The sequence below is a fragment of the Python bivittatus genome, unplaced genomic scaffold (assembly GCF_059951505.1).
Source record: "Python bivittatus isolate LINGU-HERP-01145 unplaced genomic scaffold, Pbiv_v1 ctg000440_np1212, whole genome shotgun sequence".
NCBI lineage: Eukaryota > Metazoa > Chordata > Lepidosauria > Squamata > Pythonidae > Python > Python bivittatus.
In genome coordinates, this window is record NW_028277063.1 from 4,671,880 (window position 1) to 4,697,528 (window position 25,649).

At 42.8% G+C, this 25,649-nt stretch overlaps 1 protein-coding gene across 1 annotated transcript in view; it reads right to left on the reverse strand.

Annotated features, from left to right (window-relative positions):
• The window catches only part of TTYH1 (tweety family member 1), a 55,953-nt gene extending 32,722 nt beyond the window's left edge, over positions 1-23,231 (reverse strand). The window contains exons 1-2 of the mRNA XM_088142701.1: positions 22,956-23,231; positions 6,896-7,068 (exon numbers count right to left, since the gene is read on the reverse strand). Coding sequence (XP_087998827.1) covers positions 6,896-7,068; positions 22,956-23,081 — 299 coding nt within the window. The 5' untranslated portion in view covers positions 23,082-23,231. The remainder of the gene's footprint in view (positions 1-6,895; positions 7,069-22,955) is intronic.
• Between the last annotated feature and the right edge of the window lie 2,418 nt (positions 23,232-25,649).

The following is a 25,649-nucleotide window of genomic DNA, read 5'->3' on the forward strand; positions in this document are numbered from 1 at the left end:
TAAAACATGCTGACCCACCAATTGCCCAGTTCCACTTATCCTAGTCGAGCATGATGCATGAAATTGATCCAGTAGATCTTTAATTATGTAACTTAGTATGTTATGCAAATACATCCAGTGTCTTGCTCACAAGTCTGAGCAAAATATTTTTTCCCCATGCCTTGTATGATATTGTGTCTGCTTGTCAATCTCTTAACTCCCTGGATTCAGTCAGCTTATTCAGAGTCTCTGCTAACAATAGAATCTACAAAGATTGGAAGAGAAATGAACAGGTGGGCACTGTTCTCAGCACTATTCTCCTGTTAGTCTCCAGATATTTGGAATGTAACTTCCAATGTCTCATCCCAGTAAGCCAGCCGCCTATGAATATTGAAGAATGAATATTGTTGTAGCTGAATGCATTTGGGGGAACCAGTTTGGGAAAAGATGTTTTATGACCTTCCAGGTTCATTGGATCTTCTGCTCCTGCCTACATGCACCCAATGTTTCATGTGGCATCTACGCCATAGATAAACCATTTATTAGATTAGGATTGTAAAGCTAAGCTACTGACTTGTCAGCTGCAAATTCCATTTGACTTAAAAAGCAAGAAGAAAATGTTTGTGCGTATGAATGGTTTTAGGATGAAATATGGAGCTGGTATTTCCAGACACCTACTCAGTTCTACTAGCAGGATGTCCTAAGACAACCTCTGACCTCCTGACAACATCAAGCTTGTTCTCCTGTTCAAGAGAATCAGATTCTGAAATGAATTAGGGGGGGAAACACAACCTGAACAACCTCAGACACACATGGGCATCTTAATACTAAAAATGAAAAGCAGCTATGGAAAACTGTTGGTTCGAGTAGAAGAATATGAAGGGGTGCCTTCTTCCCTCTCTTTTTCCAGTTAAAATAGCCCTTCCCCCAACTGTTATTTCTCTTCTCTACAGCAGTAGAAAAAACAGCTGCCGGGATAGGGATTTTGTGTGGAAAAAGAACTTCAGACTCAAAGATTAGGATTACTTAAAAAGCCTCTTCCCCACTGTTCTTCGGCTTCAAGGCTGTTGTTCACATTTTTTTTTAAATGCTTGGGGGAAGTATTTCACTCTTCTCCCATCTAATGTCTAGCTTGTGGCTCTCAGTCTTATTTTTGAGTTAGTCATGGATAACTGAATTTTTCCAGGATGCAATTTCTGAATGGCTGAGAAAGCATCCTTTGAGGATCACCCATAATGCTAAGCTAAGACTGTTTTATAACCATGATTTGTTGATCACATCACAGTAGACAGAGCCACACATAATGTCCAGCCATTAAGTGTGGTTTATAAACTGCAAGCCAGACAAAACCAAACCATATTATGGATTAGTGTGGATTGCGAAGCCATTCAAAAACTCTTAAATTGCTGTTCGTGTAATAGCCATGTAGATAGATAGATAGATAGATAGATAGATAGATAGATAGATAGATAGATAGATAGATAGATAGATAGATAGATATGATGGGATGGATGGATGGATGGATGGATGGATGGATGGATGGATGGATGATGAGAGTTCTCTCTTTTTTTTTTTTTTACTGTTGTGGTTTCTCCTATCATGATGGAAAGAGCGGCTTTGGCGGAAATTCTTTTCTTTGCACACCTCTTACAGAGCTTAGAAGACCCGCCTTGTTACAAGGCTGCTAATAGTAAATATCCTCGGCTCATCCCGCCTTGCACCAGGACCACAGGCTGCCACTGATGAGAGTAACCAGCAAACAACCTTATCAGCAAGGTGAAGGTAACAAAGTGCTATTAGCATAGATGGGGCAGGCTGTATGTAAAAGGCCTGGTCCATAAGGCTAAAGCGGGCTCTTAGGAAGCCCCTAGCAACAGCTTTTGTTCCTCGCTCCATGGGCTGATCCTGCCTCCATTGTCAAGGCTCTTTACTGTGGGAAGGATTTGAAAGGATTGTGTGGTGGGGCCGAATGTCTTTAAGCAGTCCGTCCCCATACACCCTTAGCCTACCCCAACTGGGACCAAGGAAATAGACAGAGGCACCATTGTTCCGGCCATGAATGGACCCAGCCTCATCATGAATGGCCGCCTTATTTTTACGGTTGCTGGGCTCGTTCCCAAAGCGGCTGGGAATGGACCCCGATACGACCCTTGTCAAATCAGGACAGGGTGTTGAGGGGGAAAGAGGACAGAAGCTAGACTTTTTTTTTTTCCTATTAAAGAAATGGTGGATTTAAAAAAAAACTCACAGCTTTCACTGGAGTGGAGGGGAATGAGAACTGAAGGAGAAGATGGTAGGTTAGGTGATGGACTTGGGGGTTAGTTCTCTCTCTCTCTCTCTCTCTTTTTGCACTTCTGGGAGGAGGGGGAAGAGTGCCTGCCAAGTTTTTCTGGGGGACCAATGTGGCCAAACTGTTGAGGGAAGTATTGTGATATCACACAATCATTCTCAACTTGTACCCTACAACTATGCAGGATTCTGCCTCCCACAGCCGGTTGGCTGTTATAGGATGTAATGTCCCACACTTTTAAAGAGTCCCAGATCAGGGAAGACTCATATAATAGGCAAAGGGGTGTTGTGAACAAAGGTTGCTCCTTCCAGACCAAAGACATTTTCCATCTTTGTCCGTTTAGTTTGGTTGTTTTACAGGTTGCCACGGTTTCCAAAGTTGCGCAGAGGGAAAAGGAGAAAGAAGTTGGTGGCCATGAATGATCTGAAAAATGTAGGCTCAGTGATCTTCTCTTGTTTCACCCTTAGGCATGATTGCCTTTTGCTTTGGTATGGATTGGCAAGTTCTAATTCGTTTTGGTTTATTTTCTCTTTATGTGGTGTTAGCCACTCAGAGTCACAATGGTGAAACAGGCAGCCATATAAATCAAATACATACATACATGTATAGAATTGATCGCTTTTCTGTAATGCTTGATGTTTATTTCTAAGTGAGAATTCCAGGCATTATAGCAGTGTTTCTTAACCTTGGCAACTTTAAGATATGTGGACTTCAACTCCCAGAATTCCCCAGCTAGCCATGCTGGCTGGAGATTTCTGGGAGTTGAAGTCCACATATCTTAAAGTTGCCGAGGTTAAGAAACACTGCATTATAGGGACCTTTTGTTGATTTCTGTTATTTGTATGAATCCAGACTGGAAAACTGTCTGCCTTCTTTCACTTGCCTTATAGGACCCCCCCTCCACTTTTACATGTACTGGAAGTTCAGTTTCCAGAATTTCTAGCAGAGGAATTTCTAACGTGTCTGGTTGGGGAGGGTTGCCATATTGGGAAATGAAAAAGTTACAGTCAACAAAGCTGGTAAAGGTATCCGGCAGCTTGAAAAAGGATAGAAATCTAAGAACTAAGACTCACAGGTTCTTTGACATATGCAAAAGTTCCTTTTTTGATGGTTTGGGAAGACAGCGGGCTCCTAAAATAAAAGTTAGGAAGGAAAGGCTAGGAGTCAGGATTCTATAGCAGGGTTCACACATTCCAATTTATTGAATAAACTACAATTGGCTTTCACATAATACACTCAACCGAATTCAAACAAATCAGATTTGGTTAAGTGCTCTATGTGGCTCAGTCAAAAAGTTCCTAGGAACAGATTTATATGTGGCAGAAAAAAAGCATATGCTGTACTGTCCTCCACTGCCTGAAAATCAACATTGGATTTTGCCTATCACATGCAGATTAATTCCAATTTATTTGGCTATACCATAATCAGGCCATATTACAAGCTGTCTCTGGCAACGCGCTTCCTTATCTTGTATCTGTGTCCTCTATTGGAGAGATGATCAGAATATGTTTTAATATCACTTATTTTGATGACTTTAGCATCCTCCTGAAAACTAAAGGAGTGGGGGAATGGCAGAATCTTGACTTCTAGTCTAAAAGCATATAAATATATTACAAGTTGGCTCTAAAACAACGCCATGCTGTTTCCCTTCTGCCTGCTAATGTCTGTTCAGTGAATGTGGCTGAGTGTGTTTTGCATTGTTACTATTTTGTAATAAGTACAACATGATCCATTTGGAGCTTAAACATTCTGTTAAGACATTCGTCAGCTTTTCAAAAGCGAAGCTGTTATGACCCCTTTACTAGCATGCTCTGCTTGGGAAAACTGTGCAGAACAAGCTGCAGAGTAAATGAATGAATGACAGAGTGGTGACAAGAAGGAACTTTTAAGCAGTCGTCTTTTGTGTGAGAACAAACAAAGTGTTAAAACAGGAATTGTAACAGATCCCACCCCCAATGATGGGACCTTCCTTTCTGCTTCCTTTACAATGAAATTGACAAAAAATACGTACTATTCATGAGAATGCCAGTTCAGTCACCAGTCTTGATCTTCGGCCATGCTTTATGTAGGCCATAGAACCTTTAATTCTTTTAAAGAGGATGCATATACTGGCATCATTATTCATTTAAAGCATTCATTGATTTGTTTTAAAGCACAGTGAATTTACAAAGGCAACGCTATCTGTAGCCAGCTACAATGGTGCAAAATGAGAGGTGCAGAAGGATGTTGTGACACAAATCCTGTCTTTAGGAATTTGCATTCCAATGTCTGGCACAGATGTGTAAGTTAAACATCATGATGCATGTTTAATCACCTGTCCCTCCTTGTCCCACCCATGGGCATCCAGGTTTACAGAGTTGCAAAGATGTACAGGGACTGTGGGAAAGAAAAGCCATAGGCTCAGCCAGATAACTGAGATTAACTGTAGCAAGAAGACAGCTAGTGGTCTTCCGCTGCTGTTCTACTAGTCCAATTATGTCATGTCTGTACCTGACCTACCTATTACAGATATACAACTACTACAAATATAGAAGTCTCCTTCTTTTCATCTTTCCAGCTCTGTAGGGTAGATTTTTGATGTAGAAACAATAGAATACTGATGTGGGTTTCAAACCCTTTGCCTCACAGCGCAGCTAAGCTCTTTCTCTGTGTGTGTGTGTGTGTGTGTGTGTGTGTGTCAGAGAGAGAGAGAGAGAGAGAGGGAGAGTGTAGCTGAAGGGTAGCGTTGGTAGAAACAAGTGGAGTTGGGGAAGGGTTTGTAGGGAGTGCAAGACCTGGAATAACAAGCAGACAAAGGGGCCTGGTGAGGATGTGATGGAATAGAGAGAATGGGACACAATTTCTTATTCTGAGTGGAACAAGAGGCTCATTGTGGCTTCATTTCAGGAAAAAAAGGGGGTGGAGATGATGGGCAATGAATGAGAGATGGGAGAGAACCACCAGATGCTTGAAAGAAACAGAGAAACCAATAATATTCTAGACAGTAAATGTCTGGAGGGGGTGGACATTGAGGAGCTAGGCTTTGTAGCTTTTCTCTTATAGAGGGTACCATAGAATTCACATGAAAGCCAGTTTTACTGTGAATCAGCTGCAAGTTGATACATACACCTTGCATCTGCTTGGTTTCTGCTGGCCTGCTAGCTGCTACATTAACCAGGAATTTAATCTTACTCTATTGACTGAGCCAAGGTGATTGAATGGTTGCTTTATAAACCAAAAGAAAATCTTGTTTTGCATGACTGGCTTGTAAAGGGTGCAAGAATCCAAGAAGCTGAGCTTGGCTAAGTGTTGTAGATTTATGTATGCATTTAGGAGCACCATCATGTGCATGACCCTCATTTGTGAAATCATTACCTCGGCAAAGGATTAGTGTGTCCTTCCTTCATCTAAAGTCAAAACTCCTTCCTCAGCTCCTGGTGACTTCATGGCCATTCCCATGTAACTGTCTTGGCAGCAATATGGAAATGGTGTCACTGCCTTCTTCCAAGAAGCATTTTTAACTTCCCAGTCTAGACTACAGCCCTGGGATTCTCTGGAGAAGTCCCATTCAAATACTAACTAGATCTGAGCCCAGAAAATATTGATCAGGTGCTGGCTGATCCCCAGTCTAATACTCTCCAATGTTTTGGACCAGAGTTCCCATTTTCTTTGATCATTGTCCTTAATGACTGTCTGGAACTAGAGATAATTTAAAAATTGGGGAATTTTGGATGGAGAAATAGCATCTTTGATAACCCTTGGAGTAACTATTTCAGTATTCCTGTACATGTAATGCCACCCTCTGGATAGTGTTATGTGGAAGAACAAGTGTATGTATACTCACAGGGTAGTTAAGTTCGTCAGATAATCAACTGTCATAATAATTACAGAACTGAGCTTATAATCTTCCATATGCAATTCACCTTTCTGACAGCTACTGAGTGGTTGGTTTAGAGCAGTGTTTCTCAATCTTAGCAACTTGAAGATGGGTGGACTTCAACTCCCAGAATTCCTGGCTGAGGGAGTCTGGGAGTTGAAGTTGCTAAGACTGAGAAACACTGGTTTAGAGCCACCCTCCCTAAACTCATGCCCTTTAGATGTGTTGGGAATGCCACTCCCAGAATTCCCCAGGCAATATGCCTTTACTTGTGCTGGTTAGGAATTATAGGAAGTGCAGTCCTGAAACATCTGGAGGCCATTAGTTTGAGGAAGGCTGTTTTAAACACTGGAGAATGGGACATAGGACCTTTCTATCGGGAAAAAGGCAAGATGGCTGTCCAACAGGTGAGACAGAGCCACCAAATAACATAGTCCTTCTCCACACGCCCCAAGACTGAGAGAGAAAGCAGGCTAGAGTGAGTAGTAATATGTGGACTACCAGGTGGGACCTTATCAGCTCCTTAGGTCACTTGATCCAGAGGTCTGAGGGCTGCAATATATCTCTTTACCACCTGCCAGAAATTATTTTAAAGCAGAATCAAGCTGGGCACTGCAAACTATCTTGAGAATGAAACCATCGTGATTTTCCTGCCACCAAACCTGATTCAAGACCCCTGGGAACTTACTTTCCTCCGAATCCCTCTTTCGTAGGGTATGACATTTCTAGCCTAGCAATGACAGCTTTTATGGAATGGAGTCTCCCTTTACCAGCAGATGATAACAGCTGCAACGCAGCTCCAGGTGACACAGCAAACCCTTTGCGTCTTGGTTTCCTCCTCATCTTCGTTACTGCAGCAGCAAAAGCGGATCAGGTAGACGCAGATGAGAACTAGACTGATGGCAAAGCACAGACCCGAGATGCTGGCCAGAAACAGAAGTGCCTGAAGAATGAATAGAGATTTTTTAAAAAATAAAAATAAAATAGGCAGACGTTTTCAGCCCATAGGTTATTGTGAGAAAAAAAGTGCAGTATTGTACATCCATATTCCACTTATCAAACATGAACTCCATATGCCTCCTTTTTTTCTCTGTCAAATTTCTAGTCATAATGAATAAGGAGACAGGTTTAATAGTATGTAGGCAGGATCCTTTGCTAAGTCCATTTCCTCATTAGTGTTATCTACCCGTTCTTGAGTTTTCTCCTCATTACTCTTACATTGGCACAACAATGATTGAATGACTCTAGAAGACACCATAAACCACTGATGAGGAAACAGCATTAGAGTGCTTCTAGGTGGAAGCCACCTAGTGTTGCTCCTCAAACAATATTGTGTAGCTACTCTGTTTTTCCCTCCTTAATTTTTTTTTTTAATGGGGTTAAAAATAAAAGACAGAATAAGCGATGAGAAAACATGGTTGGATTTGAAAGGAAGACAACATTCCCCATAAAATTCTGGGTGGTTGGACAGATGATTGTACAACAGGAAGCCTAAGGAGATTCCTGTGGGCAGCTTATATGAGCCTGGACAAAGCGCAGCTGCTTGAATGTTTCAAAAAGAGAAACTCTTGTGTTTTCTGGAGCATCTCTTCCAAAGGATTTGCACAGACCTGTCGTACAATGAAAGTTTTATCCGGGAGCATCATGGTCAAACTGGTACCCTCATGATGTAGTCTCCATCTACGTGCCTCATTTGCACATATTCATTAGTACTTCCCACCTCTGTGCTTCATTCCCTCCATGAAACTGTTTGGGCCAGCATCTTCCTCTTTTCGATATAAAGAAGAGAAAAAGATTCAGAGGCTAATCCATATCCAAGATGCCTTTGCCATGCCACTAGTATTTCTAAGTAACAATCCAGAGAAATGAAGGGGAAGCTCACTCTGCATTTACATTACGATGTATGGATTTTATTGCTTATTTAAAATGGATTCTGTAGTATACTTATTCTGCGGACACTGTCCTAGTTTTGATTTCAAAATGAAAAATGACTCATCAAAATGAATACCTTGGCCTGAGCCCCCAATCTTTCAGAAAGCATGAAAGATTTCATAGGAACATTTGACAAATATTTTCAAAACCATAGCTCCCTGCAGATCTTCACTGCTTTATGGACTTTGGAGAAGTTAATGAGAATCAGCTTCTCGTTCATAAAAATGAGAAAATGCCTAAAAAAAACATTCAATCTATATTGAGCCATTTATCACAATTATAATATTCCCCCTTAACTCCTATCTTCATTTTCTTTCCCTTTCCCTGTAAGCAGCTGGTACATGCCATGATCCTCATGCATGTGATGTCACCTGCCCCTCTTCCTGCCCTGGGAGATGCCCATGACTTCTTCTATTGTCTTCCTCCCTTGCTAAAAGCCCCTTGGAATTTGTTCCTTTGCAGCATAGATCTTGTATTCTGTAATACCAATGGGATGCCCCTGTAGTCTGCCAGATGTTGCGCTGAATTCTCTTGACCAGCAGCCCTACTAGTAGGATCAGGGGTGAGGAATACTGGAAACTGGAGTTCAGCAAAACTGAAGGGTCACCAGCCCCCACACATGAAAATCACGAATAGGATACAGTAGAATAATAGCACGAGTAACAACAACAGAATCCATTGGAAGCTAAACCTTCAGTCCCATTTTCACTTACTTGACAATAAGCCAAATAAAACAGAATTAGGCTTCCTTCTTAGTAAACACACATTGTGTGCTTGCTTTTTATTTGAGCTCAGAATTTAAGGGTTTGGAAACACAAAGGCTTGAATATTTTAAAGTAGCCCAGAATGCAAACAGTCCTGCATTGTTTTGGTGTTAGTCCTGGCTGTAGAAATTTATCATGCAAATACCAAAAAGCCATCCTCTGTGTATATCCTTAAGGGTTCTGGGTCACTTTACGATTTCTATGCATGGGTCCTCCTATCCTTGAGGTTTGGAGAAGGTGCTTAACAACCCTGTAGACCGTGTAAGTATTCATTTTTTCATATTTTTCTTCCTGCTCCCTTCCCATCCAGGGTTATTTGACAGTTTTTCCAGCTGATGTCAAGACTCAGAAGACAGCAGGTTCCGAGTGCCATCCTGATGGCTGATCCTGCTTGAGGCCATAAGATTTGTGCCTGGATAAGAGTATTTATTTGCTTCATGCACCGTCTCTCTTTACCTCTCCCTCTGACAAACAGATTACAGGCAATCTGACAATTTGCCTGGCCTGAGACACTACAGTCTGTGCCCCCAGCAGCTGGCACAGTCAGGGAGTAGCTGGTGGTGAAATCTGCTACTGGCCTTTCAAGCCTCAAAGCGTTCTCGGTCACAAGGACACATCCAAGCATCTATTCAAGGCTCACAGAGGCACACGCGGTCGTCCATTTTTGCCCAAAGCTGCTCACAACTTCACATAAAGGCATTTACCATCTTGCCTTCCTGCAGATCCTATTTATTCAAAGTGCATTAACCTTCGCCTACCCACTAACGTTTGATCACCCTATTCGCCTAACCGACTTCTCATCTAAAACTCATGCTGTTCATTGTCTGATAATTCCTCCTTTCACCTTAGAATCTTTCATTCCTGGCTCATACCTATCTAGCCAACATCTAAAAGCCAAATTATACCAAGTGCATCAACTTTAGCACTTACACAGGGTAAAGAGGTTTATATTCTATAGGCCAAAAATCCCAATCAAAAATAGTAGGGGTTGGATATTGTCATGAGGACCTAGATACCAAAGGAATGCATTATATCTTACCACTGTGGGTGTTATGATCCTGCTATTAATGGACTGGCTCCAGAATTAGTAGTGAAGTAGAACCATTTTCCTGAGCGTGGTGCCCTACGTATATGTAGGATTTCAGCTTCCCCACAAACACATGCCCGGTGCGTAATGGGCATAAAATCCAATTTATCTGGAGGGCAAGAAGATGGGAAAAGTCCATTTTTTAGGTGATACCTCTCATGTTGTGTCCATACATTCTTATTCTTCTTCCCTATCAGTCTACATTGTTCTGCCTCTGAAAGACCACCTCATAAGAACACAACAAGAGCCCTGCTAGATCAAAACATATCTTGTTTCTCACCGAAACCAGGCAGATGCTGATGGAAACTTCACAAGCAGGGCCTGAACCATAGGACTGTCTTCTTGTGTTCCCCAGCAACTGGAATTCAGAGGCTGCAACTGCTACTAGATGTAATATGTGGCCATCAAGTTTAATAGCTTCTGGCAGCATTATCCTCCATGAATTTGTTGACAAGTACCTGCCCATCACTTGGAAGGCCTTCTCTTGAAATGTTAATAAAGAAGAGTCTTTTGATGAAGTGGAATGTCACAAGTGCTTACATCATAATAAATTTGTTAGCTCTGAAGATGTCACAAGGCTTTTTATTGCTTATGCTGCAACATTTGGAATACAGATACAGTACCATTCTGGAAACTCTTCTAAAGCATATTCACCTTTTTAAAAAACATATTTTAAGTGCCACATGAAGTCCATTCAGTGCTTCATATTTCTTTGCTTATTCATTAGATTTCTGTTCCATTGAATATGCCACTGCCTCCTTCATTTGTCCTCCTCAACAACTATCTTGTGATAGATTGACTGATAGATTGCAAAATTTCTTTGGAACATGTTTTGCTTCATTTTAAATGATAGCTGAAAACGATTGTATTGACTAGAGTTTATTAGAAATTTTAACACTGAGTAATTTGTGCACAGTTTTAAAAAACTGTAATTGGCTGTGTTTGAAACTGGCTTTATTCAAGTTTGTTTTAAAGAAAGATCATTGCTTTACACTTCTATTTGATAAAAAAGCAGGACATAGAACTCGTATAAACAAATTCCAACCTTCACTTCCCTTTCATCCAACCAGTGGTGCTGAATTAAACCAAAAAAGCCATTCCAAATCTGACATGCAACCACTGAAAAATCATGGGATAACATTGAGTCAGCCCTTATCTTTCAACTGATTCATCTTCACAGGGCTGTGACGATTAGACAGAAAGAAATGCATTATTCTAAATTCTTGAAAAAAAGAGAACGATGTAGTAATAATATGGGGATATGGTAGGGCTACAATATCTGGGTGGCAAACCTTGGACAACCTTTAGATGGCAGCAAAGAGATCCTGAACACAAGAATGTTTGCTGCCAACTTGTGGTCATGTGGATATTTGCCGATATAATAGCTCTAGATAAACTGAATAGGAAAACAAGATTTTTAGAGGGCAGCTAGATTAAAATGGAGGCGAATGGATGATTCTTGAGAAGAATAGATCAAAGTTTGGTGGGTCGGGGTTCAAATGCACGGCTTGTTTTTAATGCCGGGCAATCCTGCTGCAACATAGAAAATCATAATTATGGTTCAAAGGCATCCTCTGAATGCATAGAATGCTTTCTCCTTAGCATGGAGTGTGCAGAAACAGCTTCCTTCTATCTGGCGCTAGGAAGAAGGGCATTCAATACAATATTGAAGATAAGCTTGAATTCAGGGCAAAGAGGAGCAGGTAGCTACAGAAAGGAATCTGGGGGTCCTCCCCCTGTCATTTGAATCTCATCCATTTCTCTTGCACACTCACGCATATCCTCAGCAAATTGGATCAGCTGCAGCTGGGAGGCTTGGCCTGACCTACATATCAGAATGAGCATGTTCACCTCCTTGCTAGCTCTGTAAGGGAAACTGCTCCCCCAAATGTCCTCCTCCTCACTCAAGGACTGTGATGGTGATGTGCAATCCCAGAATGACCCACAACTTCCCCCGGCAGCTGAGCAAGAGAGGTTTCTCCAAACGTCTGCTATTTCCCATGGCTTCAACTGTCTTTGCCTTTTATGGTATTACACAATATTTACTTTTGCCTGGCCCTGAAGGATTACGTTTCCTCCAGTGGTGGAGACTTCTGTCTTAAGAGGAATGAATTTCACATATGGCTTTGAAATGGTTTGGGAGGAAGATGAACCAAGGCTGGGAAATCCAAGATGGGAATGGTCTTGGACTGTATTTTGCCTCTTCAGAGAATGAGAGGAAAGTACTGGGGTCCCTCTGGTTTTGATTCCTTTCGAAATAAAGGAACAGTCTACTTTTTTGGGAAGGGCAAGCACAGGTAGGAAACTGAAAATGTCTCATCCAAGTTGGAAGGAAAAGCCGAAACTGCCCCATGCCTTAAAACATACAGGTATCTAAAGGCACATGCCAAAGAAAGGTTTCACTCATCACTGGAAGCCACAATATAGTTTGTCTTTTTCCTATACTGTGGTTTATGGTTTACCATCTTGTGCAAATGAAGCTACTACAGTTGGAAACCTTAATTTAGGACTCATTGTGCTGTGGGAACCCAGCCAAGTCTGGTTTATCTGATAAAGCATGATTACGCTCACTTAGCTTAATGTGTGAAACCAGCCATAATATGGTTGGTTTGGTTTTGACTTGGCTCACTATGTACAAATGACATGCCTTTGTAATTTGTAAGCTGGTTTTTATATTTTAGTATAATGAGTGAATCCATCTCTTGTGACTTATTCCACAAGTGGCTACTCCTTTTGTGAAGAGCAAATGAAAAATGGACCACTTGGCTGGAAGACTCTGAAATGTTATAAAACTTCAGAAAAAATGATCCAGTGCAAAAATGAAGCTAAGTGATGGTTTTGTTCATCATGGTTTATGGAACAAATCACAAATGGTTGAGTGTGTACAGCCTAGTAAACCACCAATTATGGTGCAAGGAGTACAATAACTAGATTCATATAGAGGCTAAGGGCTCTTTCTCACAGCTTTTTGAACTAATGCTAGCCACCTGCCCCTGAGGTAGCAAAAAAAAATATACTGGCATAATATTTTCTGCCCCCCAATACTGATCCCTGTCCTGCCTCAGGCATGATCCCAGCAAATGGCGCTGTCCTTATTTACAGTGTATGGAGCATGTCAACGATATGGGTTAGTGAATTCTCACAGATTTACTTCCCTCTCCTCCCACCAAATATCAGCAGCTGGGGGAAAACATCCACCAATCACTCTCCTTAATATGGGATTAGGATAGAGCTAGGGAGGAGGCAAGTTTCGACGGACAACTAGACCGGTGGGTTTAGCTATCTGCCAAAACTTGCTCTGATGTGTTCCGAGGGAGCTTGACTATCAGCTCATAGATGACTCCTTTTGGACATGAGTTTAGCACTATTCTGGAAGCACAAAAACCTGTATTCCAAAGCAGCACAGAAGCACAGCTGACAAGCAAAGAAAGAGTTTGGCTGGGAAGTAGCAGAAAGGAAGCCAGCTCCCTTGTTTCTGCTTTGTGGTCTGTGACCCCAACCACTGATCAGCTGCTTTTCAGGCAGATCTATACCACTAGGCCAGGGTTTGGCTCAGAGACCTGGTGGGTACAGTGGGAGTCCTCAGTTTGAAAGAACTGGACTCTCCCAATACCCAAATCAGACTGCCCTCCCCCAAGAGCACAATGCTCTGATACCAAAAGAGAGGAAGCATACCCACACCACTCTGTAATGGCCAATAGGTGCAGGGCTGTTCCCATCCTTTAGGGCAGGGTTCCTCAACCTCAGCAACCTTAAGATGGGTGGACTTCAACTCCCAGAATTCCCCAGCCAGCATGGCTTGCTGGGGAATTCTGGAAGTTGAAGTCCACCCATCTTAAAGTTGCTGAGGTTGAGGAACCCTACTTTAGGGGACACCTGACTGTGACTCTAACCAGATGGTCAGAGAAGCATGTCAGGTTGCGCCCATAGCAAGATTGTCATGGCTTGTTGCCTCTTAAAGGTGGGGGGAGAGCTATATTAATACCAGAACACCTGAGGACAATTTTAAGCTGCCTCAAGGTTGGGTTGAGGTGAGATTAAGGCACCATCCTGGTAGAAAAAGGAGTTGCCGAGAAGTGTTCATGGCATGAACAGATGCAAGGGAAAGGCCCTAAGCCGAAGAGAAATAAACCAAATTATGCTCGCCATATTATTTGAACCCTGTGCTTCTCCCATTCCCATCCTAGCTGAATATACGATCCAAGCTAGTTAATTTGATTTGATTCTTTTAAAAAGCATGGTCAATATTCGAATTTCCTAATCCTGAAATGTAATCTCTCCGATTGTGTGAAGCAGCTTTTGTGGCCGATGGGACTCAGTCCCCAGATGATGCACTCTCCAATTTACCTGGATCTTGTGTTCGCTCAAGACAGAATGGAACAAGTTAGATTCAAGGAGAAAAGATCCTTTGGAGCATGCAAGAGTGTTCTGATCACATCTGTAGGCAACTCTTTTCCTAGGATGGCTTCATCTTTTCCTCGGGTCATGTTGCCACCCTTCACAGCTATAGTCCAGTCCATATTTGGTTTAAGGAGTTGCTGAAATGTGCTATGTGGGCACTCCCATGAACTACTCTTATCTCTTTAAGTCCAAATGCTGTCCACTTGTACCCCCAGGCTCTCAGAGTGAAAGCTATAAACCCTACAGATGCTTCAGGCATCCATTTCACCCCTCAAAACATCGGAATTCCCCTTCCAAAATGAGCAGTAACTCCTGCCACTTTTGAAATGTGGCCCTTAGCATGTCTCCTAATGTCAAGAAGGGAGCCCTTGGTCCAAGGGATGCAAGAATCAGTACCCCTTTTGGTGACAGTTTCATGCTACTACAGCAGTGAGACATCTTGTCAGCACCAGGAATCTCAAGTCTGTGTGTTAAACTGCAAAGCTTTTTGAGAATGTAAGACTCTTTTCTAAGCTGAAAGATTTTTATAGGCAATTTCTGCTAATGCTGTTCTAATTTCAAACTTCTCTCTTGAGAATCTATACATGATGCAGTTGTCTGAGAATTTGCACTGTAAAAAGCAGTGTTTCTCAGTCTTGGCAACTTTGAGATGTGTGGACCAGCTCCCAGAATTCCCCAACTCTGGCTGGGGAATTCTGGGAGTTGAAGTCCACACATCTTCAAGTTGCCAAGGTTGAGAAACACTGGTATAAAGTGTCTACTACTATGAAGAACATGTTAACTTGTATCAATAATGGGCAAACTTGGTTGTCTTGCAATCAGTATTCCCTGCCTAATCTCAGTTAAAAGCCATTTAATATTGGCTTTTTTTTTAACTACACCTTTTCTGCTCACCAGTCCCTTGGGGGAAACATAAATTGGGGACGTTCCTTCCTCCCATCATCTTCTGGACATTTGGATGGTTCTCTGGACAGTTTTACAACTGATCCTGATTTGTCTGTTTCACCATACAGACAGAAAATTCCTTGACTTGATATTCCCTTACGTCAACCACACACACCTCCCCTTAGCAGCATCCACTAAATAAAATGGACAATACCACAATTCTGAGACAAACTGAACCAAGGAGCACTCAGAAGTCAACGTGGTCTAAAAGATATCATAAAAGCAGTCCTGGGTGGGGGGACTTATTTTGTGGGAAAATAACATCACAGGACAGATTAGAGCAGGTATCGTATACTCCATGAATGAGTCAGTTATCACCCTGGCAGAACAGACCACTTGGATTCCTCTGCCCTTGGTCAGATCCAAACCCACTTCATACAGCGTCCTTTCTAACAAGCCTAAAAAACAGCAAATAGCATGGAATCCATAAACTTGGCCAGTGACTAACAGTTGATTGCAATCTCCTTTCCATTAGCCCCTGTTCTAAATGCAGATTTTTAGAATCAGCATACTCAATACAGTCTGCAGCAAAACGATCAGTTCTAGGAGTAGGAATGAGTAGAAGCTGGCAAGGGAATATGAATGAGATATGTTCACCTGGTGCCAACCTGGTACTCCAGGCTTGAAAGGGTCTCATAGGGTCTCCTACATCTATGCCATCCCAAGACCCCGGATAGGCTTTCTGGCCAGTGGCAACAATATTCCCAAGCAGTACTGTCCTGGGGTTTCTTGGAGCCACCAGTTCAATATTATGAGAGTTTCAATGGGAAGTTATATCTAAATGTTTCAAATGTCGTATAAAAACCAAGGCTATCTAGGATGTAGGCCTGGTTGACACATCACACTGTACCACGATGCAGGGATTATCTATTATCTATTTCTGGCATGCTAACTGAATCCAACCTGTGTGATTTCTAAACTGCGATCTATGGCTTAGCATTCTGCATCAACTGTGGTTTATTCAATATACCATGTCAAGTAAACCATAGCTTAGTGCAATAGATGAAGACAGGCAAGGAGTCACTCAGCTGCATTATGTGAAATATAAATGACAGGTCTCACTGGGGCAACCTTTTAAATTATCCACAATGCCATGGAATGAGACTATGTTGTGGACAATCTGGGCTTTGTACAAATTTAATTGGTGAGGCAAGAACTGCCGCAAAGAGGGGAAGACAGAGCAGATGTGTAGTTGGATCTCCTTGTGGCCACCTAGTAGCAGCCAGGACTTCTGTAGCCCCAATATGATACCCTAAATATTGAGGGCTTAGTGAGAAATTAAAAAATAATCCCACCATTGCTTACTGGAGCCACAGTGAGGTAGTAATTAAAGTTCTAAGAAGTCTGTGCAAATGAGCTGTAAAATAGCCAGAAGGTGTAAAGAGAGCTGTGAAGAGTTGCCAGGTAAAAAATATCTAGGATATTTTAAAGAGCTGTAAAAAAGACTGGCACGGAAGAAGAAAAGGAGTTTTGTTTAGATCTCTCTGTTCAGTGACTCCAAAAGAAGGTTAGAAAAGGACATCCTACATTTATGTGATCAGAAATCTCAGTTTTTTAAACTGAATTACCCAATATTGATTTGAATATGCTTACATAGCCTGCACATTTCATATCTGTTTTACATAAGCAATTTTGTGGTATCCACAATGCCTTTTAAACAATGAGGAGGTGGGGAAAAACTAAAACCAAACAGGATTCTGGTAACGGGACTTGGATTCTGGGGTGGAACTCAGTGCTATATCTGTCTGGATGGTCAACATTCAGGTTACGACTGTAAAACACAAGGTAACAAAAGTAGAATTGAGAGAATCAGCTCTTCCCTTATATTGTCATTACATGAATGTAGTAAGCTTCTTCAGTTCAGTGTCCTCCAGATCTGTTGGATTTTAATTGCTATGTACCCATCATAGCTGTTTGGGGAACCCTAATGTAGGGACTTTTTTTTTTTTTTAATATAAGGAAAACAATCTTAAATGTGAACTTTGACTCCTCTGCAGTCTGAACAGTCCAAACTTTGACCATTTTGGAGACCAATCCCTGCCAAGCACACTTCCTTATGAGTCAGCCGAGTCCAGTCCATATCTGCAGCTGAATGAAGGAGTGAAGAAGTGGGCAGGAGAATGGCTTCCACCGCTTGAATCTACCAGTGGGATTTGTGTTCCTTTTCTTAAAAGAGCATTACTGAAGGAAGGATGCCAATGAACTGCGATTTTCTTATTATACAATTATATTTCATTTTTTTCATGTCTGAATGGCTTTGCCTTATGTACTTATATACCAATGTCACATCATGACCTCATACCATAAGCTCCGGATCTGTTGGGCAGGCCTGCAACATGCAATGCATGTAGACAAGGGGAGGGGCTTGTGTTGTGACACCATGACATTATGGCTCTGCTTACATCATTCTGGCCCCTTTTGCGCCCCCCCCCCCCCAACACCACTGGATTGGTTAAATCAGTATGGTAAAGAAATAAGGAAAACTTTCACACCGATTGAAAACCAACACAATAGGAATATAACACAGATAAAAAGTGCTCTCTCTGTTGTGGACTAATCTTTTGCAAAATAAGAACACACACACACACACACAATGTTGTTTTCATAAGGAGGTGCATTCCAAGACAGGGCCTACAGCATAACCACCTGATTCTGCTATGCATATAAGAGGTGGCATGATTGAATGGAAATGTGTCTGCCTCTATTTCTTCCTTCTAGGTAATGTTGAGGCCTGCAATCAATTTCAATCTCATAGTGGCTGAGAACTTTGGGAGTTAAAGTCTACCCTATCTGGAAAACAACAGGTTGAAGGAGTTTTGAGGTGGGCAGGAAGTGGCCTCCAGCAGCATCTGCAGGATTTTGCTATTTCATCAGAGTGACAAAAACAGCGTAGAGGTGTCATGCCACAAGCTCCACCCCTTTTGGACATGTGCGTGACATCATAATGCGCATAGAAAAGGGTGGGGCTTGCAACGCAACACTGCTTTCATCGTTCTGAACCCTCTTGCCCACTCCACAGACGCCACTCCACTCGTTTGCTGAACCAACTACAATCTACTCTTGAAGTTTTTCAGAGAATTTCCTTTTCTTTCCAGCTTACAGTTTGAAAACACTTCCCCAGTACTTGCAGCATTTTCAGCTCTGGGCATGGAAGTGGGAAGAACTATTTCATTAATGTTTTTTTTTCTTAGCAGCTGCTGCCTAGAAAACCTTTATAAAGTATGCATACGTTAATAAATGCAATGTAGAGCAAAGCAGATTAGTGACAGCATCTCATTTCCTTGCGGAATACCTGTGTCTGCAAAGGCTTTCAAAAATTCAGTGAAGAAGTTGATGTCCACTGAATGACAGTCAGATGTATTTGCCCTACCGACTTAACTAGGTAATAGCTAAGCTGATGCATTTCCACATGTATTTGCAAAGGCATGTTAGCCTTGCTTAATGTTAACTTTGGTTGGTTTTTTAGCTCAGCTTCTTGTGCAAACTCATTTGGTTAATTTATAGTTCAGTGGATTGTGTAAAGCCAGCAAATGAGTTAATTCAGCAACCAGGTTAAACAGATTGTGGTCTCCTGCTATCATACCTGAACACAACCATGAGGAGTTCCAGCACAAAGCTAGTCTATCACTTTATATTAGTCTCTCCCCACCCCCACAATGCTCCATGCCCAATCTAGAATGCAACTCTGTTGGATCTCCTATAGCATTGCCTCTCCGAATAACAACTATTTCAACTTCAAGCTGGTTGGGAGAATATGGAAGTAAAAGTCCAAGAACTCTGCCACGTACAAGGTTGACAAAGCTGGAGCAGATCATAACAGGGCCAGATCTTAATCATGGATTCAGAACAACGATGGCTGTTGCTTAAGGAGTAGAGAAGGAATAGGAGGTATCAACAGCTGAGTATAGGCCTAACCCGAAGGAATTGAGAATCAGTGCTGGTTTATTCAACCATTGCCCTTTTTGTGATTTAAGAAGAAATGAAGCTGGCTAAAAGGATCATTGATGTATGTACTCAGCCTGCCAGTTCAGAAACATTGTGAAGACCCTTAGAAAAGCGAATCATTTTCATAAAGGCTTTTTGTTACAACACCCATCTCACCTATTTATAGATACTAAATATTATAGCTGTGGAGATTCTACTCATCCAAGAGAGAGAAAGAGATCTTGCACCATCCAACTCACATGCTGAATAGTTCCATAGGGAACAGCTCAACAAAACTTTTAATCAGTGGACGTATTGTTCACACTGCTTTCAGTACACTTGTCTGTTTCTAATTTTATTTCATTAGCACATGAGTTTGGAATCATGTCTGGTTACTTTTTGAACTGGTGTTAATCCCACTTGGTGGCATTGGTCACCTTCTGACCCCTTTGCTTGCCCTGGCACCAGAAGATTCCTCGGCTGGGAAACTTGAAGTTACCCTATACTGAGATGTCAGTAAAAGATCAAGACAGATGGTTTAAAATTCTCTTGTGTATTTTGTGTATTGTGTAAGTAAGATAAATGTGATTACAATAAATAAAACTCAAGGCTTGATTGCTATTTTGAGGGGCTTTTCCATGTATTTCCATCACATTATTTTAAATAAGTGTACAACATAATTGATAAATTTTGTGACAAGGACATCCTATTCTCACTGAGAATATTATAGCTATCCGTTAAGAAAGGTGGTTTGAATGCCCCCCCCCCCCATCACTGAACATTATTGTCTGGCATTAAAAATGTAAACATTTTAGCTCTTCTTTGGGCTGCACTTGGGAATTATCATCATTATTATTATTATTCCGCACTGAAACTGAAATTCTGACAAGTATTGGGATCCCTGTTTGTGTGGGGATCGGTTTCATATGTACAGTACACTTAATACTGCAAGATATATACGGGAAATATTGGGTTGCACCCATAACTTTGAATGTTTATTCATAAGAAGCTTATGTTTATGGAAAAATCTAAGTTATCTAAATGTCTAGCACAGTGTTTCTCAACCTTAACAACTTCTCTGTGGGAAGAAATTTAATAAATAAAATAGGTAGGCCCATGCCGTTCAGGGGTTTAATGCTAATTACCAGCACCCCAAACTGAACCCAAAAGCATACTGGCAACCAGTGTAGCTCGTGGAGGTGCACTGATCGAGCAGTGCACATAATTGCCTGTGGCACTGCATTCTGTACCTGCTGCAACTTCCAGATGTTCTTCAAGAGCAGCCCCCTGTAAAGTACACTGCTGTAGTCATTTACGTGACTCTGGAAACTGATTATATGCCAGGAAGTCAGTATCGACTCTTTGCAACCAAATAGACAGGTTTTCTCCAGGATGACCTTTGACATACTGAGAATCAAGGGTTGTACTAAACAACATGAAATTAGTTCACTATGACCTTAACAAGACGTTAATACATCAACAAGAGAACTGTTTTGTAGACCCTGGACGTTTCAGAAAATGTTTAATAAGGATTGGTTAAAAATACCATGGTTTTAGAGATGTAATTCAGGAGCTGGAACATTAACTCATATGATTTGGTCTTGACCTATTAGTGTTGCAGTGTGAGTTGACATTGGCTTCTTAATATAATTATGGACCAATAGCGGTATCTTAAGGATGCATATGTTCTTGACTATATGCCCAAGTTTTAGTATCAAGATATCGAGAACTGTGGATTTTTTCAGGCATGGGTTTAGTTTAGAATTATTGTATAACATTGGAGGGAGAAATCTACACCTGATTTACAGAAATGGATTGATATATGTTGTTTGCAAACACTTAAATTAGTTTTCTTTTTCCTGACAAAGAGACAAAAAAGAATTTTTGAAAAATATGGTTGAACTTTTTGGAACTGTTCTGTTTATGTTATAATTTCTAAGCTTGCTTGCTTGATATAATTTCTAAGCTCCTTCCTTCCCTTCCTTCCTTCCTTCCTTCCTTCCTTCCTTCCTTCCTTCCTTCCTTCCTTCCTTCCTTCCTCCCTCCCTCCCTCCCTCCCTCTTTTTTCCTTATGATTTATGCTACTATATGCATTTGTATATTTTTAATCAGTTTCCATAATACAATTATTTTAAATGTAAGCACTTTTTAATGGGAAAATACCTACCCATTCCCAGGTAAGTAGTTGTCCAACTTCCTTAAGTCATATTTGTATTGATAACAAGAAGCAAAAGATTGAGAAATAAAATGTTGGATTGTGACTAGCTAAATGGAAATACACAGATGAGCACTTGTAGTTTTGTGCCCATCAATCCTGCTAAGCCATGATTTCCTTTAAATCACAGCTTGTTGAAAAAGCTACAAGTGCCTGTGTCACTCTTATTGCTACCTCATAAATCATGGTTTACAAAGCAGAATGGCTGAGTTCATACAATATATTAAGACAAAAACTCATCAAGAGATGGCTTGTGATCACACAGGTTGAAAGTTGATTCAGATAATATGGCTGCCATGTATTCTCAGTCATACTAGATATGGCTGCATTCGAGCAAAGAGAGATGTCACTTGTGAATCCACCAAAATAGCAGTGGTTGGCATCTAGTTCCACAATCTGTGCAGCACTTTTTCTCGGTGACACAACTGTTGGATCGCTGCCAGTTTTATCCATGCTCTCTTGATTCATCTGAACATGTCTTTCTATGGGACCTTCTCTAGACCAGTCTGCCCATAGAACACAACCCCTAGGTGACGCCACAAAGCAATCTCCCCCAAAGCAATCTCCCCCAATTTTGCACCTTCCTGGTGTGCTGGATCTGTGACTTTCAGGATTCGCATCAGCATGGCCAAAGCAAAGAAATTCTGGGAGTCAACATTCCACCACATCTGGAGGGCACCAGGTTGAGAAAGGATGCCATCGATGGCTGGTAAAAACCACGGAGTGTCATCAAACATAAGAGGGCTACCCAAAATTCAGCACATTGTCAGACTCCCTTAAGAGAAGAATCTTCTTGCATGACCGTAACCTCGAGGGACCCCAGGCTCTTTGAGACCACTGATGCTCCTCAGACTCCTCCGCTTCTCCTTCCTGCTGCCCCTCTCCCCATCCTCACTTCTTTTACTCTGACCTCTTCCATTTCCATTCTATCCCCATCTCTCCCCTACTCCCTCCCCTACCCCTAACTTCAGATCTGATCCTCCATCTTTCCCAGGGCTCGTCTCCTCCCGGACATCTCCCATCCCTTCGCTCCTCCCTCCCGCTCCCGGGGGTTCTTCAGTCCATCGTCCCATCCCCAATCTTCCCCAGGACCAGGCTGGCTCGCCCTTCCCTCCCTCTCTCCCTCCCTCTCTCCGAGTCTCACCTTTCCCCTAGGCTTCCCTCCCTCCCTCCCTCTGTCCCGGACGCTTCTCCTCTGCCCCATCCTATTTCGAGAGTCCCACTTCTCCCCCATCTCTCCCCGCCTCCGTCCTTCTGCCCCTCTTTGCCTTTCTCTGCCCCCCGTTTAAGCAGATCGCCCCCTCCCTCCCTCCCTCCCCCAAGATTTCTCGGCGCTGCGCGGCAGTTGGATTCGCGTTCCTCAAGCCCCCCTCCCCTTTTTTCGTTTTCCTCGCGCTCGCTCTCCCCAGCTCCGTCCATCCGCCCCCTTCCTCCGCCTCCCGCCGCTCTTCCCGGCCGCTTTGCCTGCCTGCCGTCCCCTTCTGCCCTGGCGAGCCCCGTCCCGCCTCTCTTCACTTCATGCCCTCGACGCCCACGTTCCCACGGGGCGGGGGGAGACTCACCTGCTGGTAGCCCAAATCCTCTGGAGCAAATTCGCTCCCCGCTGCCTCGAACTGGAAGTTGATATGCGGCGCCTGGTGCAGAAGGAAAGTCCACCACGAAGCTCGGTAGCCCTGGGGGGAGCCCATCCTTCCCGCCCGGGGCGCCCAGAAGCCCGGCGCTGCTCACCGGGCTGGACGTCGCCCTCCCATGCTGGTGCAGGGACGGATTTGGGGAACGGAGTGAAGAGAGGCTCTGCGAAACATCAGGGCTTATCCGCGCGGGATATTGGGGGGAGGGAGGGGGATTGTGGGGAAATAAGGGGGGAGCTGGTGGGGGGAGGGAGAGGATTGAGAAAGGCGCAGAGCCATCTAGTGAACGCGCCTGTTAAATCACCAAATTCTTGCCTGCCCTTCCAGAGACTGAGAGCTGGGCTCCCCCGGGTGGACTTCGCCTTCTGTACAGTAAAGACCAGCCCTCCGTAGAGCAATTACAGCTGTAGGCCTTTGCCCCAGATGAGGGGCAGCATCTCCCCTAATGCTCATCCAGCATGGTTGGGGGGGGGCTAGGGTTAGAGTTCAGACATCTCAAAGGCACCAGGTTATGGAAGGCTGGGTTAGCAGTGCCACCACGGAAATTTCTCATTGGCGTTCACCGGACATACAGATCGCCTTCAGCAAGATGGTGTTTTCCCCTGTCAACTGGGGGAGGAAGAGAGGGACAGCATGAGATGTGTGTGTGTGTGTGTGTGTGTGTGTCTATATATATATCCCCCCTTTGTTATTTTTATAAATAACTCAAGGCAGTGAACATACCTAATACTCCTTCCTCCTCCTATTTTCCCCACAACAACAGCCCTGTGAGGTGGGCTGGGCTGAGAGAGAGGGACTGGCCCAGAGTCACCCGGCTTTCATGCCTAAGGCAGGACTAGAACTCACCGCCTCCTGCTTTCTACCTGGGGCCTTCACCACTAGACCAAACTAGGGAGGAAGAGAGGAACAGCATGATATATATGTACTGCCTCCATCCAGCAGGGGAGACAATGTAGGGCAGTGTTGTCCAAACTTGGCCACTTGAAGATGAGTGGACTTCAACTCCCAGAATTCCCCAGCCAGCATGGCTGGCTGGGGAATTCTGGGAGTTGAAGTCCACTCATCTTCAAGTGGCCAAGTTTGGACAACACTGATGTAGGGTAATAGTTAAGGGCATTGGCTTGGGCTAGGATGACCCAGGTTCAAGTGGACTTTCAGGGGATTCATTGTCCAGTTGCTAGCTCTCAGCCTCACCCACCTTGCCTACCTTGCAAGGTTGTTGTGGGGATATTTGGAGGACAGAATGCTATGTATATTTCCTGTAAGGGAGTCAGGATATGTAATGAGTAAAAAAGTAAACCTACAGGATTTCTTAAAAAAAAAAGTGTGAAAAAGGGGCTCATCACCAACCGGTAATTTTAGCAGCTTTTCTTTGCATAGTTTCTGGAACGGGAGAGGGAGCAATTAGTAAGTAGGTGTGGCTATTTTTCTGCAATAGAGAAGAATACATTTTCTTCCCTTAATATGTAAATCCAGTTCTGGTGTGGCTCTTATATGAAATTTGGCATCATGGAGCCATTGGCTGTTGATGGTGATGTCATAAGTGATGAGTGACAGTTCTCCATCAGGTTTGGCTATTTTAGGAACTTTTATTTGTATTATTTTGTCAATGAATGCCTCTAGTTGGTGTTGCACCCACATCTCAAACGAGCTGCCAGCTAATTGCATTCTCCTGACTTTCACTGTACAATCATCTTTCCAGCAATTCTCCAGCTTCCCTGACTTGTTACATATCAAAGGAAGACATCATGAAGGAACTTATCCAACTGGGCTTTTTCAGACTGGAAAGCAAGTCAGAGAGGCTTCAGAGTAGTGAAAAGATGTGTGGTGGAAAACCACACCAGCATTTGCTGCCTCCAGCAATAATATATTTTTTTGAAAGCACAAAAACTCCAAGAGAAAATTGAAAGCAATTCTGACCCCCCCTGATAGTAAGATAGAAAAATGGAAACTTTCTTTACAGGGAATGCAGATGTTGAGAAACTGCAAAGCAAAATCTGTGTAGATGGACCTACACTGTTAAATTTGACCACTTTGAATTAATAGTATGGATTTCACCTGACCCTTTCAAATACTGACTGCCATACGGGAAGTCCTCGCTTAATAACCACAATAGGGACTGGAAAATTCATTGTTAAGTGGGGCGGTTAAGCGAGTTGCGCTCGATTTTACAACCTTTTTTACAGTGGTCATTAAGTGAATCACCACAGCTGTTAAGTGACTCACGCAGCTCCCCATTGATTTTGCTTGCTGGAAGCCAGCTGGGAAGGTTGCAAATGGCCCCAGGACACTGCAACCATTATAAGTGTGAGCTGGTTGTCAAGTGCCTGGATTGCAATCATGTGACCGTGGGGGGTGCTGCAATGGTTGCAAGTTTGAGGACTGGTTGTAAGTCCCTTTGTCAGCACTGTTGTAACTTCGAACGGTCACTAAACAAATCGTCATTAACTGAGGATTACCTGTATTGGATGGGCCAATAGGGACAGAAGGCAATAGCTCTGTTCTTAGTGTTAAGGCTGCAGCTGGTGGCCCTGTGAGCCCCCAATTCCCCCCACAATGCCTTTGACTACAAGGAATGCAGATTTTGAGAAACTGCAAAGCAAAATCTGGATTGATGGACCTGCA